This window comes from Pezoporus occidentalis, unplaced genomic scaffold (genome assembly GCF_034315485.1).
Source record: "Pezoporus occidentalis ecotype Australia unplaced genomic scaffold, CSIRO_AGI_Poc_V1 ctg48, whole genome shotgun sequence".
Taxonomy (NCBI): domain Eukaryota; kingdom Metazoa; phylum Chordata; class Aves; order Psittaciformes; family Psittacidae; genus Pezoporus; species Pezoporus occidentalis.
In genome coordinates, this window is record NW_026915813.1 from 3,210,200 (window position 1) to 3,226,705 (window position 16,506).

Genomic DNA, 16,506 nt, shown 5'->3' on the forward strand with positions numbered 1-16,506 from the left:
AAAACACTGCTTTCTATGAGTTTAGTTTCAGTGTCTCTCAAGTTGAGGAAATAAACTTCATGTCTGTCTGTTTTTCACCTTGATTTGTCCTTCCTGTTTGTGCAAACAGTACACGCAGTGTTCATGGTCCTAAAAGCTGAGCTTTATTATTCTCTGTTTAATACAGCTCTCCAGGTGGGGATTTGTATGGTAAGGTACCATCTCTTAAAAATGCAGATTAGGTTTTTTTCTATTTACTTTTCAAATGTTCTAAAGTCTTCAAAAAAAAAAAAACACTTGCAAAACAAAATGAGTTTTAACAACAGGTGGCAGTTTTAGATATTTAAACTGCTGTCAAAATCCATTCAGAGGATTTTAGATTCTGAATATGACAGTTTTATATGACAATTTAGTAAATGTACCGTAACAGTTTAAATGGCTAATCTTGATGCTACACATATCAGTTAATATTAGATGAACAGAAAGTTTCTAAATTTGGGTTCTTAATGCCCTATTTTGACTCTTGTGAATGTGGCCTGTTTCTTCAGAAGTGTGTTTATCAGCTGATTTTAAACTTGAAGGCGTTGCAAGTGTCTGGCTGCTACATTGTCTTAGTCTTCAGACTAATGTAATTGTCCAAATGCTGATTTATAAGCCAGGGTTGACCAGTTTGTTTTTACTAAGGCAAAACCTGCAACAGAACAGTGTCTTCAGGATTTCTAATGCAGTAGATTGATTACCTGGGGCTGATTAAATAACATACAAAGCCAGGTATTTGTCTCTGAGCACTATACTGGGGATATCTCTACCTGGAGGAAATGGAGTGCTTTCATACTTTGAATTTCAGGATCAAGACTTGAATAAATATTATTGGGAGGCTCACAGATCAACAATTCAAAGGGATTAGTTAGCAGAAAGTTTGTGGGACTTACGATACAAGTGTGTTTATGACTTTAGATGAACTAAGAATTCTCTCCTACTGTTAAAATTTCCTGCAGTTACACAGCTCATTCTATTGACGAAAGTCAAAAACAGAGTTAGGAAAATTCAACATAATATTAGGAGTCATGATAGTATAGCAGTGATGTGTATACTTAGTAGAGTGTTTCACCTCTTACTGTCTGCCAAAGCATAGTTGTTCTCCTAAATTGAAATGCCGTATGGTCTGATGTATCTGCATGTAAGTACTCAAAACTGTATAGATATTTCAGGGGGTGAGGAGGGAGGAACCCAAAACTTGAATCACAACTTCCCCTTCAAATGTCTAATTGTTCCTTTAGTTATTTTGTTGAAGCTATTAATACACAAATCTTCCAGATTTTCCTTGTAAGTCAATCTTGCCAAGCCTTTAATCATCTCTATAATGTGTCTGGCTTGTTTCCAGCATATGAATGCATATTCTTGAGCTGAAGTACTCCAGTATGGATACAGTACACACGGTTGGGGTTTTTTTGTTCATTTTTAAATGTTTATGTAGTCGGGGAAGTAGGTGTGTCTTTGCCACAGGACCTGTTCTTGGTGCATTTTAGGCTCAATTTAGTTGACTTACATAGCTCATTGTGTCATTTTAACTTCAAAATACTTTTATCAGGTTGACCATTCACAGATGTCTACCAGATATTATAGTTCATCTTTACCACTAATGATACCATGGAAAGTAACCAAGCAATTTCATGTATCTACTTTAAGCCTTCTTCCTTGCTTTTTTTATAGAACTAAAATTATAGTAGTCATGGGTTTTCATATTAAGTTTCTCATTTACATTAGTTATGGTTTCAGCAATGGGCTTATGATTATAGTATGTTCTCACTAAAATGAGAATGACTTGAAGTTTAGATCTTCGCAAAGAGGATATTTTAGAATATGATGTACTTGATTAAGTTATTACTGCTAACATTAACACTAAGTGATATATTCGAGTACTTTGAATAGTTTATTATTAAATCAGCTGTGACTTTCTAATCTTAGAACACATTTTTATTCAAAAAATGGGACCTGTTAACATTTTTAGTTTAGGAAGTGATTTCTTAAAAGTTTCTTTAATTGAACTTTTTAAAAAAAAATCAGTTAATTCAGGAGGTCAAAACTACTGTGTCTTTTTTGCAACCAGAGAAGACCATGCTGGACAATGACTGGAAGCTTTATGGCTCTGTTTCCAGCCCCTATTGGATTCTTTAGAATACAAAGGGACATAGAGCATGTTTTGAAGATACTTTCATTTACTGAATTTAATACCTGCGTTAGAATTTTTTTTTTACTACAAGTAGTCGTACAACTGAGTGGTTTGAAGTATGTGCCCAAAATTCAAAATTGTTTAGCTTCTTAACTATGAACATGTATTTTTTGGTTAAAGTTTGGTAAAATTTTACTCACTGTTGAATAGTTTGTCCTTTTATTTGCTTTATGCATGACACTATGCGCACTTTGAGATATGACTGCACTGAGTTTATGCAAATGCTCAAACAGGATAATCTTTGCATAAATTGCATGGATATATTTAGAATATATCTATCCTAAATAAATTGTGCCAAGAACAATTATTTGTCCAACAATTTAGTGTTGAAACTTCCTCATCGGAGGAAGCTGCCCTCTTTCCATTCATTCCACGTGTAGGTATATGAGAGTAGAACTTCTGAAGTGCGCACTCTGAGGATGGATTTTTGCATGACATTGTCAAAAAGTTCTTCTAGCACTAACTATATTCTATGGGTAGGATACTCCATGCTTCTATATTGTGTAAATTCGTAAAAATTCAGAAACAATTACCATTTTTCTGTAAACTTTCTAGCATAGTCTTAACTTTTAAGTTGAGCTGACAATTTGTCACTTAGCCATATATCTCTGAATCTTTAGTTAATTATATCAAAACCGTGGTCTTCTGCTGTGTAAGAATGCAGTTGTGATTCTGGTATTGGAAAGGTAGGTCAAGCAGTATTCAAATGTTTATACATTTAAAAAGAATAAAAAGCTAGTGTGAGAATTTGTAGTGCTTGGGAGAAGTTAACTATTGGCTCTGGAGATAAAAAAAACCCTAGCATTATGTTGTGACATTCCACTGAGATATGGACCTTCCGACACAGCAAGAGTTCGCTTGCTGCTTAGCATAGGACTAATGAGCCACAGAAGTGAGGGAGATGCAAAATATTTTACAGGAATTCAGCTTTGACAAAAGGAGCTTTTGGAGTCAGGCTGATACAAAACTTTTGTATTAACATATATGCTTTTGTAGCAATGCCTTTGTACTGCTGATTATCTTTAGTTTCATTATTTCAACACAATCGATTAGCAATTATCTCCTAAAACAACCTGGAATGACTTTTAAAACAATATGGAAATAGTTCTGATTCTTGGGACTATTTCCATGTTGTTTTAAAAGTAGTTCTGGGCTCTTCTAGGAGCTAACTGCTTATCAGCCATGTTGAAATATTGGAACTAAAGGTAGTCCCAAGAATTAAGGACTAATTTCCCTGTGCATGGAAAGCTATGTAAAACAGTCAAGTTCAGTGATAATATTTTTAGTGCTTGTCTTGATGATCAGGCAAAATCACAGTGGAAATTTTCTGGTTGAGTAGAGCATGCAGTAGTAGAACTGTCCCTGTGAAACCATTGCAGGCTTTTTCTGCAACAAAAGCTGTAGAAAACCTTTGCTGATGTGACCTACAATATTAAAATTCTTCTAAGTTCTGCTTTGGAATCAAAGCTTCATAATTGCATAGATAACTGTGCTCTTTAAAGATATGATTTGCATATTTGGGGAGCACAGAGAAGCTTTTTAGCATTATAAGGCATAGTTGCACAAACGTTTAAAATCAGCCTCGTACCCAAAGAATGATTTAACTCCTTTTGAGATAGTTAAATTTGTTATTGTTGCTTTATAGTAAGTAGTTTATCAGTGAATTGGAATAGGTGTTAAAGTTTGATGGACTGATTAGCTAGGTATTACCTGAACTCACAAGTAGATACTGGGATGTGGGTGGTGACAGAACAGAATACAATTCACATGTTTAAATCCTGCTTTACTTCGGTGTATTCACAACATATTTATATTGTACAGTGCATGCTTATTGAATGTTTCCACTGCCAGAAATGAAGTAATACAATTCACAGAAACAGACCTGTTTTTAGCTTTGTAGAGATGAACTTTCTGAAGTCTGAAGATGATGGGAAAAGTTTATTCCCCCTGCTTCCAGCAGCACAAGACCTTTCACTTTGGATACATAAAACTTGCAAAACAGAGTGATGCAATGCTGAAGTTGCAGTCATTGCACCATGTCACCCAGTGGAGCAGTTTTAAAATTAATCAAAAACACGTTACATGTTTTACTTCTCAATTTCTCTGCACAATCCATGACCAAGTGGGCCAGTTTTAGGAATCAGCCATGTTGGTGCCCTTTTTTACAGGCTTTTGCTCCCCAGAGTGAAGTCTACAGGAATAGATGTTTGCCAGGTAGTCACGTGTTATCTCAATGTATATGTAGATAGCAATGATCAAAAAATAAATGAGAAAATCTTCAGTAAGCTTTTAACAAAGATAAAGTATCACACATATGGTTCAGTCCAGTTTTTACCAGTACTAGTTTTTTTTCCCTGTCAGTTACACAGGTAGCAAAGCATGGAAAAGATGTTTATTCAGCATTGGTTTTTGCAGGAGCACTGACTACCTACCCCTTACTGTCTTCAGCAGAATTTAAGACTTCATTAAAAATCCTGATGAAATCTTCTGAATGCTAGGAGACAGTAGGGAACAGATCCGGCTTTGTCACTGCTCACACCTTCTATAGAAAGCAAATTTGTTATGGTAAGCAGGTTCTTTTCATTGTGCTATTGAGAAACAAACCTGCAAGGGCATGGAAGCAGATTAGTCACTTCAGTTTCATTCTGCTGCTTCTCAGGACAGCTAGAGAATGGAATGAAAGCTAACCAGTCCCAAAATAAGGTTGCCCTGAACTAAAATAATTCTGGTGACTTGCTGGCATTCAAACCTGGTTGAAGATTACCTTGCAAAGTGTTTGGCATTTGATCTGGGACGTGGCAGGAGACAGGAGAAACTTAGGTTTTTTTAATATATCATTAGAATTATCTCGAAGGGCTTCCAAAAAGAAAATAAAGGATCTGATTGAATGAGCATAATAGATTGCTTACCCAACAGGAAGCCAGTACTCTTCATGGTTGGTTGAAGGAGAGAGAGATGGAAAAAAAAGGCTACTCTCTCTTCATCCCAGTGTTGTATCAAGTTGATGAAACTTTTTAAGATGAAAGTAAAATCCAAGTTTCTTCATGGCTTGTTTTGCAAAGCTGTTGAGAAGTCAGTTTCTGACTCATAGAAAACCTCTGTTTCAAAGCTTGCTTTTTCACTCCCAAAGCACGAATACCTGCTTGCTGAGGAGCTTAGCTTGGAATTAATCTATGTTCTGCTGAACTGTCATGGAAAGCCACGGTAACTGTGTCAGATAACCTTCTGTCTCCATTGTATATGTACCAAATGCGTGGCTGTATCTTTGGTGTATTTTAATGGTCTTGGGATGCGTGTGGTGCGTTTCATCCTACTCTGTTGAATTACTACAATGAGTGCAACCAGAGAGAAGACAACAGTAAAATTAAAGCATGATTGATTACAGGATTCCTTTAAGTGCAATGCAGTTAAGCCAGAAGCCTCGCAAGCAGGAGAGGTTGAGGTTTTATGCAAACTATTTTTAGTCTCTGATGGTATCCCAGGAAGACCAAGGAAGTTAGAAGTAATTTTTATTCTGTCTCTGTAAATTGGGTGTATTAGAAAACATAGGAGAAAATTTCTTAGTTGAGTATAAAACCAGTGAAAACATTTGTGATTTATTGCATTAACTTTTGTTACCTTCAGTGAAAATATTTATAAGAAATTATGGTAACTTCTGAATCTTCATGTGCAAAAAAAAAAAATGCTCTGTACAAGGCTGACAGTCTGTTAGCAGTCCTTTCATAATTTAGCTTTTAATTTTTCCAACCTTTAACTATTTAGTGCTAACCATTTATAACTCCAGTCTTTGTATGCAAAGAGTCCCAGATTAATCGCTCAAAAGCCAGGAAGAAGTGCAGTCTCAGCAGAGGGGTGAAGGGCCCATGTGAGGTACTTAGCCAAGCGCCAGCGAAATGCTTTCTTTCAGATGAGGTGATTGTCCTTCTTGTCCTGTGGTCACCACCTTACTCACTGCTTAACTCCTGCATGAAATGAAATTGAGCTCTTACAGACATTAGTCTCCTTCATTAAACAGCCTAACGCTTAACTCAGCTGTGGATCACTAGAACTGAGTCAAGCAGTTCTTCTGAAGCAAACAGGCAATCACAGGCTATAAAAGCGCATACACAGAAGAGTTCTTCACAGTGCGTCTCATATTTAGATGCTATTAAACTTACTGTTAATAAAATCAGGTCTTGGTATAATAAATTCAGTCTCTTAAGCTTTTTTATGACTGCCCATCTCTACTGTGTCTGAGCATGCAGCCTTTAGAAAGCACCTTTGTCTTCCTATCAAGTTGCCTGTTAAAAAGTACACAATTTGTATTCCAGTACTAAGGATTTTGTTCTCTTTTAGGATCGAAATAGAATGTATGACAGTCTGAATATGCACTCTTTGGAAAACTCCCTTATTGACATAATGAGAGCAGAGCATGATCCACTTAAAGGTATGTTATTATGCTAAATAAAGAAAAAAGGGGTCATCCATTCTGCGTATTTGAATTAATACTGATTGCTAATTTAGATTCTAGGTTCCTATTAAAATAGCGTACGAATTTTTCTCAGCTCATATGAAAGGTCATTCTCAAGCTGTATTTTATGGAAAACATTGGTTTGCAGTTTGTTTTAAAATTAAGCTTTAGTGTCTTCATAGGTTTTCCTACCTCTCCCTACCATCCTTCCCTCCTTTCCCTCAAGAAAGTCATAGTTTTATTTGAAATCTGCTTGTCTGCTGTAGGAAATTCTACCTCAGTTTGCGGTGACATGCTGTTCTGTTAGTGCTAGCCAAAAGACAGTGAGTGGAGAATCAAACCACTACCAGTTTTAGCTGGTTAATTTTCCCTTTCTTTACAGTGAAAGCTGAGAAGAAAATGAAATCCACTAATCAATTCAGCTTTTGTCCTTTCAAATATTTTTTTCAAAGTTCTTGAAGGATAATGATGCATCTAACTGTCCAGTTTCTGTTGGTCTCAAGTAGTCCAGAAATGCCCTTGGCTTTAGAATGCTGGTTCCTCATACCCTCTAAGCTCTGTAGCTAATTTCTATGGGCTTCAATTTTAACTCATCTATTCACCCATTAACTCACTCTTGAATCCTGTTTTTCCATACTTACTCTCAGGTGGCATCTACCACTGAAACTTGGGGCAGGGAGCCCAAAACATTTTATATAGCCTGATCAAATGTTACTTCATTTATGGTGTTCTAATTAGACTAACACAATCTAACTTTAAAATAATCTGAAACTTCAGGCTTGGTTTGCAGAAATTCTTAGTATTGAAGCAATTGCAAAAATTAAAAAAGAAGTGTTAAAAATTCTTTTTATATTGTTATTTACTCCCATCTATTCTCTTTCTAGAGGCTCCTAGACTTAATATATGTCACATTAGCACGTGAGTGCCTGTGTTCTCAGAATTTAAAAGATGCTTTGCAAAAGTCTCTTAAGATCTGTGCTCAGTTGGAGGACCTGTAGTATTCAGATTGCATGTAATAGTGTTGTAAGATTTACAATGTAAAGCGAAAACTTGGGGTTTGTTTTCTCCAAGCTGAGGATCTCTACAAAGAAGCAGTAAATGGGTAGTGTTTAAGCCAGTTAATTTTCCTCCTCTTTTGAGAGGAAGCTGAAATTAAATTTTCTTAGATGTTCATAAATCTGATCTCTTGATTCTTATTGCCTACAGAGAATTAATTCCAGTTTTAATTTTATCATTTAAGTCCATTATTAAATTCAGTTTGTCTATTCTGCATCTTTACATTTGCATTAAGAAGTACCACAAAGGGGTTGAAACCTGTGAAGTTAGCCCAGTGGTAACTGCTATGGACTAAAAGCATGCATATCCCATCAAAGACAAGGTAACTAGTTAGGTTGTTGCTTCCATTTGCCATGTTCAGGTGGTGACTAGTATTTCTTTCATTATATGAACCCAAATCGGGAAGGGTTTTAAAGGTACAGCTACTTTTAAGCATAAAATTAGAGAACGCAGATCTTGTATCACAGTCCACTATCGTCACCTCTCACATTCCTGAAAAACAGTCCATTTCTTCACTTTTCTCTGTGCACACTGACATGACAGATGGAAGTGGTTGCTCTGTTCTCCCTGCCATCTTTTTGTTTTCAGTTGGCTTTACAACTCAGAGTTTTCAGAGGCACTGAGAGGTAACACCCATTTTTATTCATCTATTCATATTTCATTATGATACAATAGATGAAAACTGTATTTCCAATAATAATTTTTCAGTGAGAATATGACAAGACAAAGCCTTAAGAGTTTCCAGTGAATTGGGTTCATACGTAGACACTTCCAGAAAAACCTCAGTAAAGTTTCCATAGCTACTCTGTGCTTTTTAGGGACATGAATGTATGGTTTCAGTCTGCAATTAAGAGATTTGTGAGGTTTTTTTTAACAGTTTCCCAATCATATTCTTGCAATGAAAATTCTGCTCAGTTTTATGTTTGAACTAAACCAGATGGAAGCCACAGATAGTGATGAATTCAAAGGAAATCCATTTTTTTTTTTTTGTTCAAGTGCCAGAGAACAATGTACATGCCAACTGAATTTAAATAGAGTAATTGTGTGCTCTTATTTAAATTGGTTGATGAACCTTTTTTTTTCTTTGAAAGTTATTATTTCAGCTGAGACAGCTACATTATTAACAGTGAGATATGAGAAATGTTCCTTACTGACTGAAAATGGGAAGACACATCCTAGAACAGGCTTGCAATTCCTCTCTATCCCTCTTCTGTTTAGTCACCATTAGTTGGCATTTCTCTAATTTCCTAGCAACTTCAACTTTTCTTTTTTCTGCAAGCCATGAGACACTGATTTTGTTGTTTCAGTCTCTGTGGCTTTTTACCACAGAAAATCTGACATTTACTTAAGAACCCATCGTATTTGCTAGCAGAATGCATATTATTATTTGCCATTTGCATTAATATATATAACATACTCTGTTGTAATTACAGAGTATTTTGTAACTAGAAAAAAAAAATTCCGACAAGTTTTTAAAGTAAGTCTAAGCATACTAAAACAATGCATCTTTTATATCTGACCACAAGAGGAAAATGAAAGTTCCTGGAATTTTAAGCACGTGTTTCAGATTTAGCTGCTTACAATATCTGGAGTATGACTAAGCATCTTGTCTCAGATTTTGCACAATGCAGAACAGACACCATGTGTGCTAGCTTACAGCGCTAAGTTTTGCATGTCAAGATCCATTTTAGAAGGAAGTAATTTTTACCACTTTTGCTTTCATGAACTTGAAAAAACTTCATTTCAAATATGATTCACTGAAAGTTTATGCCTGCCAAAAAATTGTTTACAGATGCGTAGTTTTGGCTTCACTTAGACAAATTTAGTCATTACTACGCACATAATCAAAAGAAGTAATTTTTAGCTTTCAATAAGACACTTTTTCAAGGTTGGTTAATAGGGTATAGCTGCTTGGCTTCACTAGTCATTGCAGCAGAAATATTGACCATATTAAAACTAATCTTTCCCATGCAGCCTTCTTGAAGAACATTTCATAATAAGGCATCAAGTGATGTTTAAGATTTCCCCATCCAATCAGTGGAATATAAACTGAAGTTGAAATTAATAAAACTTCAAATAAATTAATTCATTTTTACATTGTTGTTCTTAAATACCCTTTTTATTTTTCTGATAGCCCTTCAAACTATTTTGAGGGAATTGCAGTATTGATAGCCTGAAAAACATGGGAATTACTGGGATAACTCTTTTCCAGACATACCTTTTCTGTACTTGGATTTTTTTTTTTTTATTTCCTCTTCCTCCCCCAAATACCGATGCTGCTTGATGTCAAGCTGTAGAAAACTTGGATTCTTAGACACTTCAAACAGAAAGCCAGTACATTTGGGCTAAAATAGATTGGAGTGGGACAGGGGAGAGGGAAGAAATAGCTGCACTTTGCATGGAATATGTATTAGAATTGAGCAGGTGATTTAATGGAATTTATCATATGCTGTTTTAAATATTTTTCTGGTAAAGACTTTGGGTTATTTCAATGTACTTTAAGGGCTTGTCTTTTTTTTGTAAGGCAAGAATATTGATAGTGTACTAAATTTACAGCTAATTTCTGATCAACTCTTACAGCTCTGCAACCTACATGTAAGATACTAACTACCAAACTTGTGATAGGCATAGTTATATTAGCAGGAGTAAAAAAGAGGAAATACTAACTTCATGATGAATTTTTTTCCTGATTTTGTGTGAGGGCAAAACAGTTCTTTTAGGAAAGATACAGAGACATGTATTGCCTGTAATAAAGTAAAACACTTGGCTCATCTGTGGGAGAAAATAACTGGATGCAGGTGGAAGTCTGTCTTGCTTTTTCTTGGGTTTCTTTTCTCTTTAAGTCGGTTTAGTTGAACTTTTTGGCTGTTAGATATCTTCCTTTTAAAAGCAACTTGCTGGCACATGTTTAGTGAAGTAAAAAAAGCACTGGTGACTCAGCAACAGTAGAAAACACTTTCTTTGCATGCTTGTGTTTCAAAGAAATTTAATCTGTAATTTACATTATCAAGCTGTAGGGTTTAAAGTTGCTTCCTAGAGTAATTCAGATTGCACTCAAAAGAGTTTGAGGCTGAACAATAAAGTATGGAAGAAAAAACTTCACTCTTAGTTATATAAAAGGACTTAAAATTGTACATACAGATTGTTTCCTCTTTCTGTCATAGAAACTTTTAATGGTAAAAGAGTATATTACAGACTGGTACTGATTTGCCTAAATAGATAACTGTCAGAGAGATTTGCCCTGATTATGACTTACATAATTCTTACACAAGCATTTGAAAGTGTGGTATCCAGGCTTTCTGTAACTAGGTGTTATCCAAACATAGGTTTGTGCTGTTGTCTTAACTACACTGATTTGAAAACTGAGTTTTCTGAAACTGCTGCAATCTTCAGCCATTCACTGGTCTGTTACAGTAGTTGGGGAAAAGCTTAACCTAGAAGCTTGTTCTCCTCTAGTCAGAGCACTTCTTGAAAAAAGGAAAAGTGAAAAGTGAGTACACACAACTGCATCATCATGCTCAGAAGCAGCATTGCCCATATTAGTAACATAAGATTACAAAAATGTAGCTAAAACCAAGCTCGTTACTTGCTCATGGTTTGGATGGGCAAGACTTCTAGTTGGATTTAGTAGATAAACTGCCCCACCAAAACTTATTTGCAAGCTTTTTATTTATTTCTGTCCCTACAGAAGAATTGTGAGGAATATATACCAGTTACTTTAACATTAATCACACTTAGATATGGAAAAGGAGGCTAAATTTGATAGAACCCCAGTTGCATGAGAAGTCGAACATACCTGCTTCTCCTTAGCAATACTATTTTGAATTTAGCCACGAATGAGAATTATTAATTAGCAGTAATGTGGCGAAGTTGCAAGATCAGGTTTGCACAGAGAAAATTTCTATAACACGATACTTTATGCTACCGTATAGTAATACCATGCATTGTATTTGTTCCAGTTAGCAGCATGTTACTAATTTGGGATGCTTTAGAGCTAAGTTCTGTAGGCAGTCGGTGAAGTACTTGGGTGTATTCCATTCCTAAGAAATGCAAACTGTTATTTAAATATGAGATATTCCCTAACTAATTTGTAGTTGATTTTAAACCAGTAAAGCATCTCTAAATATTATTAAAATTTCTTTTTTTAAGCAGGCAGAGGCCACTGTAATTGCTAGAGCATCTATTGAATGGTTTATACGATTCTAGATTACGGACATTGAAGCAGGATGGGATTAGATAGGATTTGTGGTGAGGGCAGTTCTTAAAATGGTACTTTTTAATCATCAAACAGTATGCACTGAAAATAGCTGACTGGAAAGGAATATGTGATAGAAGCAAAGTAATTGTTACAGTGCTTCTGTCTTCTGTATTTTATATACTGATATTTTAAATTAGGTTTGATACTGTATATGTCCATTTAACTAGAATAATCTGTTAAAAAAAGTAATTGTGCTCTGTAAAGACTGATCTTGCACCCCGTTCCATATATGAAGTGTTCTGAATTCATATATATCCTTAAAGTCAGGTGGGCACCTTTGAAATACTGCATTTTGCTTCAACAGATTAATCTGAGGGATAAGAGCCTAAGTTAATGTATCAAACAGCAGTGATTGTATTTTGAATAAATAAGCAAACTTACATTAAAGTTTTTTAAGGTTGTAAGTCCAAGTACTAGACAAGGTAATAAACACGCATATTAAGCTCACCAGCATGCAATACTACAAAGTATGATTTCATTGAAATAAACATGTAAATAAGTATCAGCAGAGCTGTACATGCTCTGGATGCTTACTCATTTGCCTTTCTAACCCTCAAATCATTCATTATCTGAGCTAGCAAATTTATCTCTGTAACATGGCAAGATTGGGTTTCTTTGTGTGATTCATAGGTTTAGGCTGCAGTAGTGGGCCCAGCTCCCTTAGTGCGCTCTCCCCCCACCACTTAATGAGGGCTTCGTTATTCCAGCTTTAGTCATGTGGCACCTACGTTTCAGATGCAGCTTATTTGTGAAGCGGGGGGGGGGGGGGAAGCACAAGAACGCAAGCCAGAGTTGTAAACCCAGCATTTACTATCTTCCTATCTTCAAAACCATTTTTCCTCTCCTGGTGTTGACCCTGGTGGGCTTCTCTCTCCTGTTAGGCATTAAGTCTGACCTCTTTTCCTGTAGTAATTACAGGGAAAAAAAAAATGTATCTTTTGTCTCCCTTGCTGAATAGGAAGAGATAAGTGTATACAGACAGGGAGAAGGATTGTCACCACAGACTCGAGGAGGTTCAAGATGAGATAATAATTTCTCACAATTTCTATTGTTCTAGATAAATGCAGCATTTGAAAAACTCATAGTTGTAAGTGCTATTTCTGTAGTACTGTATGGAAACATGGTGACAGTAAATAATCTTGCACAATCCTTGCTGTTGTCAGGCAAATTAATATTACCTTTACAGACTAAAGAACTAAGGAGTTTGCACACCAGGGTGAGCAAACCAGTGGCAGCTCCCAGACTGCAATTTAAGGATGCCACGTTCTTAATTATTTTCATGTTATACCAGCTTGCGTTGCTAGAAAGGCAGAACATTCTTTGTTTAAGAAGCATTAGGTATCCTAGAATCACAGAATGATTTGGGTTGGACGTGACCTTAGCTATCATCTGGTTCCACCACCCGGCCAGAGGCAGGGACACCTTCCACCTGGCTTTGCAAAGCCCCATCCAACCCAGCCTTGAATGCTGCCGGGGGTGGGACAGGCATAACTTCTCTGGGCCACCTGTGCCAGTGACTCATCATCCTCACAGTGAAGAACTTCTTCATAATACGTAATCTAAATCTACTCTCTTTCAGCTTAAAGTCATTCCCCCTTATCCTATCACTACACACCCTTGTAAAAAGTCCCTCTCCTGATTTCTGGTAGTCTCCCTTTAGGTGCTGGAAGCTGCTCTTAAGGTCTCCCCTGAGCCTTCTCCTCTTGAGGCTGAACAAGCCTAGTTCTCAGCTGTGTGTGTTCAGCATGACAGAAAAAATGGCTTGTATGTTACAACTGGACACCTTGAAGATAAGGAGCAAGAGGACAGAAGTTCCTATGAAGACTTTTGTTTAGTATTTTCCTGCTCAAAAATTCTGTAGAAGTTAAAGACGGCAAGTCCTTCCAAGTGGCATTCAACTGCCCTTTTCCAGGAGGCTGCCCCTTTCCCTTCACCTCCTTCTCCATGCTTCCAAATTCCAAAGCAAATAGTTCCTCCCTAATCTGCAAGTGTTCTGATAGCATCCATTACTAGAATTATGAAATCTGTGGGAAGAGAAAGAGTACATAGCTGCATAAAAATAATTTTGCCACAATGCCTGTAAATAATAAGGCTGAATAAAATATCCTAAATAAGCTTAATCTTGCCATTTTGAAGTTTTGAGTATAAGCGTTAATAGAAATTATCATCTTTGTTTCCTAAAGGGGAGAGCAAAACTTAAACCCTACTACTTAAAAATTTTCAGCAAAAGGTTTTTTTATTTGACCTCAAAGGTGTCCCTTGGGACACAGAACTGCTGTTTTGAGAAATGGAGAGTCTTGCTGTTAATTATATGGGTTTACAAATAGTAGGGGAAAAAACCCAAAACAGTATATGATAGAAATTGTTAAACAACCTTAACACATGGATTGCTGGTTTGGTTTTCTTTCTTTCTTTTCCTTCCTTTTTTCCCCAATGTTTTTTCCTAGAGTGGACCTTATTAAGGTATGATATTATTATACTAATACTTACTCACATCTTGCAAGCCATCTGCATATATATTCCCCTTTAAACCTGTGTGAGCTCTAAACACCCATTGCTTCCAGACTGGGTTCTTCCTTACGCTTCCACAAACATTCTCATTTCCTCCAAAAGATTTAAATGTTTAAGTTACAGTATTTTTTTTATATATGCTTATGGATTATAAGCAAGCAAGGATGTTTGAATAGCAAGATAGATGGAGACATAGGTTTTTTGCACATTAAAGCGCACTTCTTCCAAACGCAGCAGCTATTGTAAATGTCTCTCTAGGTCAGTGTGCACTACTGGTATGTTTGCAGCTTCCTGTAAACAGAAAATGTCTCCTTTAATAAAAAGGAATTTGTAGTGAACAAACACTTCAGCTGTGCATTTTAAACCATTCATTTAACTATTTTAGTAGTTTACTGGTATAACATGCCACCAATGTAGTAAAATGCATTACTTGAAAAATTGTAACATCAGGATATGAGGCTTTCATGTACTTTCTACTCAATATAAAATGTTGAAAATATTATAGCTAAACCAGTACTCTAGTTTTGCCACTTACTGAAAAATATTGCATACAGTGGTTATATGTAATACACCAAAATACATTCATAAGTTGGTTAATAAAATTTTAATGCCTTAATTCCTATTAATATAATTTTCCTTAAATTGATTCAGTAGAGAAGCAGTAAACTGTAGAAATGCCACTCTGTTAAGCTGTGTGCATAGTACAGTTATTCACAGTCACTATGAAAGAGAAGACTAAAGCAGTCAGCACTATTTCTGGGTGTCATGAAACAAAAAGTAGCTTTATCCTATTGGAGCTGATCCCAAAGCACACTGGAGATCTTATGACCAGAGAATTAAGGTTAAGAAGTCTGTTCTTGTCAGCTTTAACTTGGGTCAAGGGTATTGTTGGTTAATGTTCTTGGAGTTAAATATTAGCTCTTTACTTCCCTTAGGCAAACTGGAAATACAGTTTATACTTAAATTCTAAGCAGTGGTTTTTTTTTCATTATTTTTTCTATTATAACAGCTAAAACCTCTGCATTTGTTTTTTTGCTATTTGGTTTTTGTTTTCTTTTAAGGTCGCTTGAGTTACCCACATCCAGGGACTGACAATCTTCTCATGTTAAATGGTAAGTGCTAATCTTATAACAGTTTCTAATTATCTCTAGCTTAGCTTAAATCTGACATGTTGGTATAAAATCATACTATTATATTCTGTTATTGAATTACTTGTCTCTAGTCTTCAACACCGATGGGACTGTTGCCATTTCTCAGAGTTGAATGACAAGAGCTAATCTTACAACAGCCTTTCATTATATCTAGCTTACTTGAAACCTGAAATGCTTGTAACGCAGCACTATTCTTTTTTGTTCTCAAGCAAACCAGTAGTATGTTCTCCAAAGATCTGCTATAAGGAGGCCAGAAACACATGGTTTTCTATCTTGTGTGACAAAAAAAAAAAAAGGGGGGGGGGGTTAAACTAGATAATTTCTTTTACACTCATGTAAAATAACATTTTATTTTTGTTGGGTTTTCTGGGGCTTTGTCATGTTTCTAACTGCGAAATATGCTGGTTAAAGAGTTCACATTCATGTTCCTCTCCCAGTAGGTCAAACTTCATGAGCATCTGCTACACAGTGAAGGCATGAACTTTAGCCTTTGTTCGAGGCTAAAGAAGGAAGCAGAGCTTGTTAATCCATCTAAGTCAATAATAAATCAGGGGTTGCACACAAATGTTTTTTCTACATTGCAAAAAATTAGAGCTATGGTGCCACAACTTCTCTAGATTAGAAAACATGGAAGCTGTTGTACAGGAAGCAAGTACACTTTTGCCATTGACTTGATGGGTCTAAATGTTACCAGAAAAGACCTAATTATTGAAAAAATACAGTCAGAATAGTTATTTTAGGTTTGTGATTCTACAGGGCTTTTTTAAATTGTTTTACCCTTCTGCACAGTCATTTACAGTTGTGCAAATGGGCATAAAACATAAATATCTAATTTCCCTTGTACAACAGTAAAAAATCTATAAAGAAA

The 16,506-nt window shown here is 35.9% G+C and overlaps 1 protein-coding gene across 5 annotated transcripts in view; it reads left to right on the forward strand.

The window, feature by feature from the left end:
- Positions 1-16,506, forward strand: part of CPEB2 (cytoplasmic polyadenylation element binding protein 2) — a 54,237-nt gene that overhangs the window by 8,840 nt on the left and 28,891 nt on the right. For 3 of the 5 annotated variants that reach the window (XM_062636397.1, XM_062636398.1, XM_062636399.1), the window contains exons 3-4: positions 6,548-6,638; positions 15,549-15,599. In XM_062636397.1, coding sequence (XP_062492381.1) covers positions 6,548-6,638; positions 15,549-15,599 — 142 coding nt within the window. The remainder of the gene's footprint in view (positions 1-6,547; positions 6,639-15,548; positions 15,600-16,506) is intronic. The other 2 variants (XM_062636400.1, XM_062636401.1) reach the window with 1 other exon arrangement.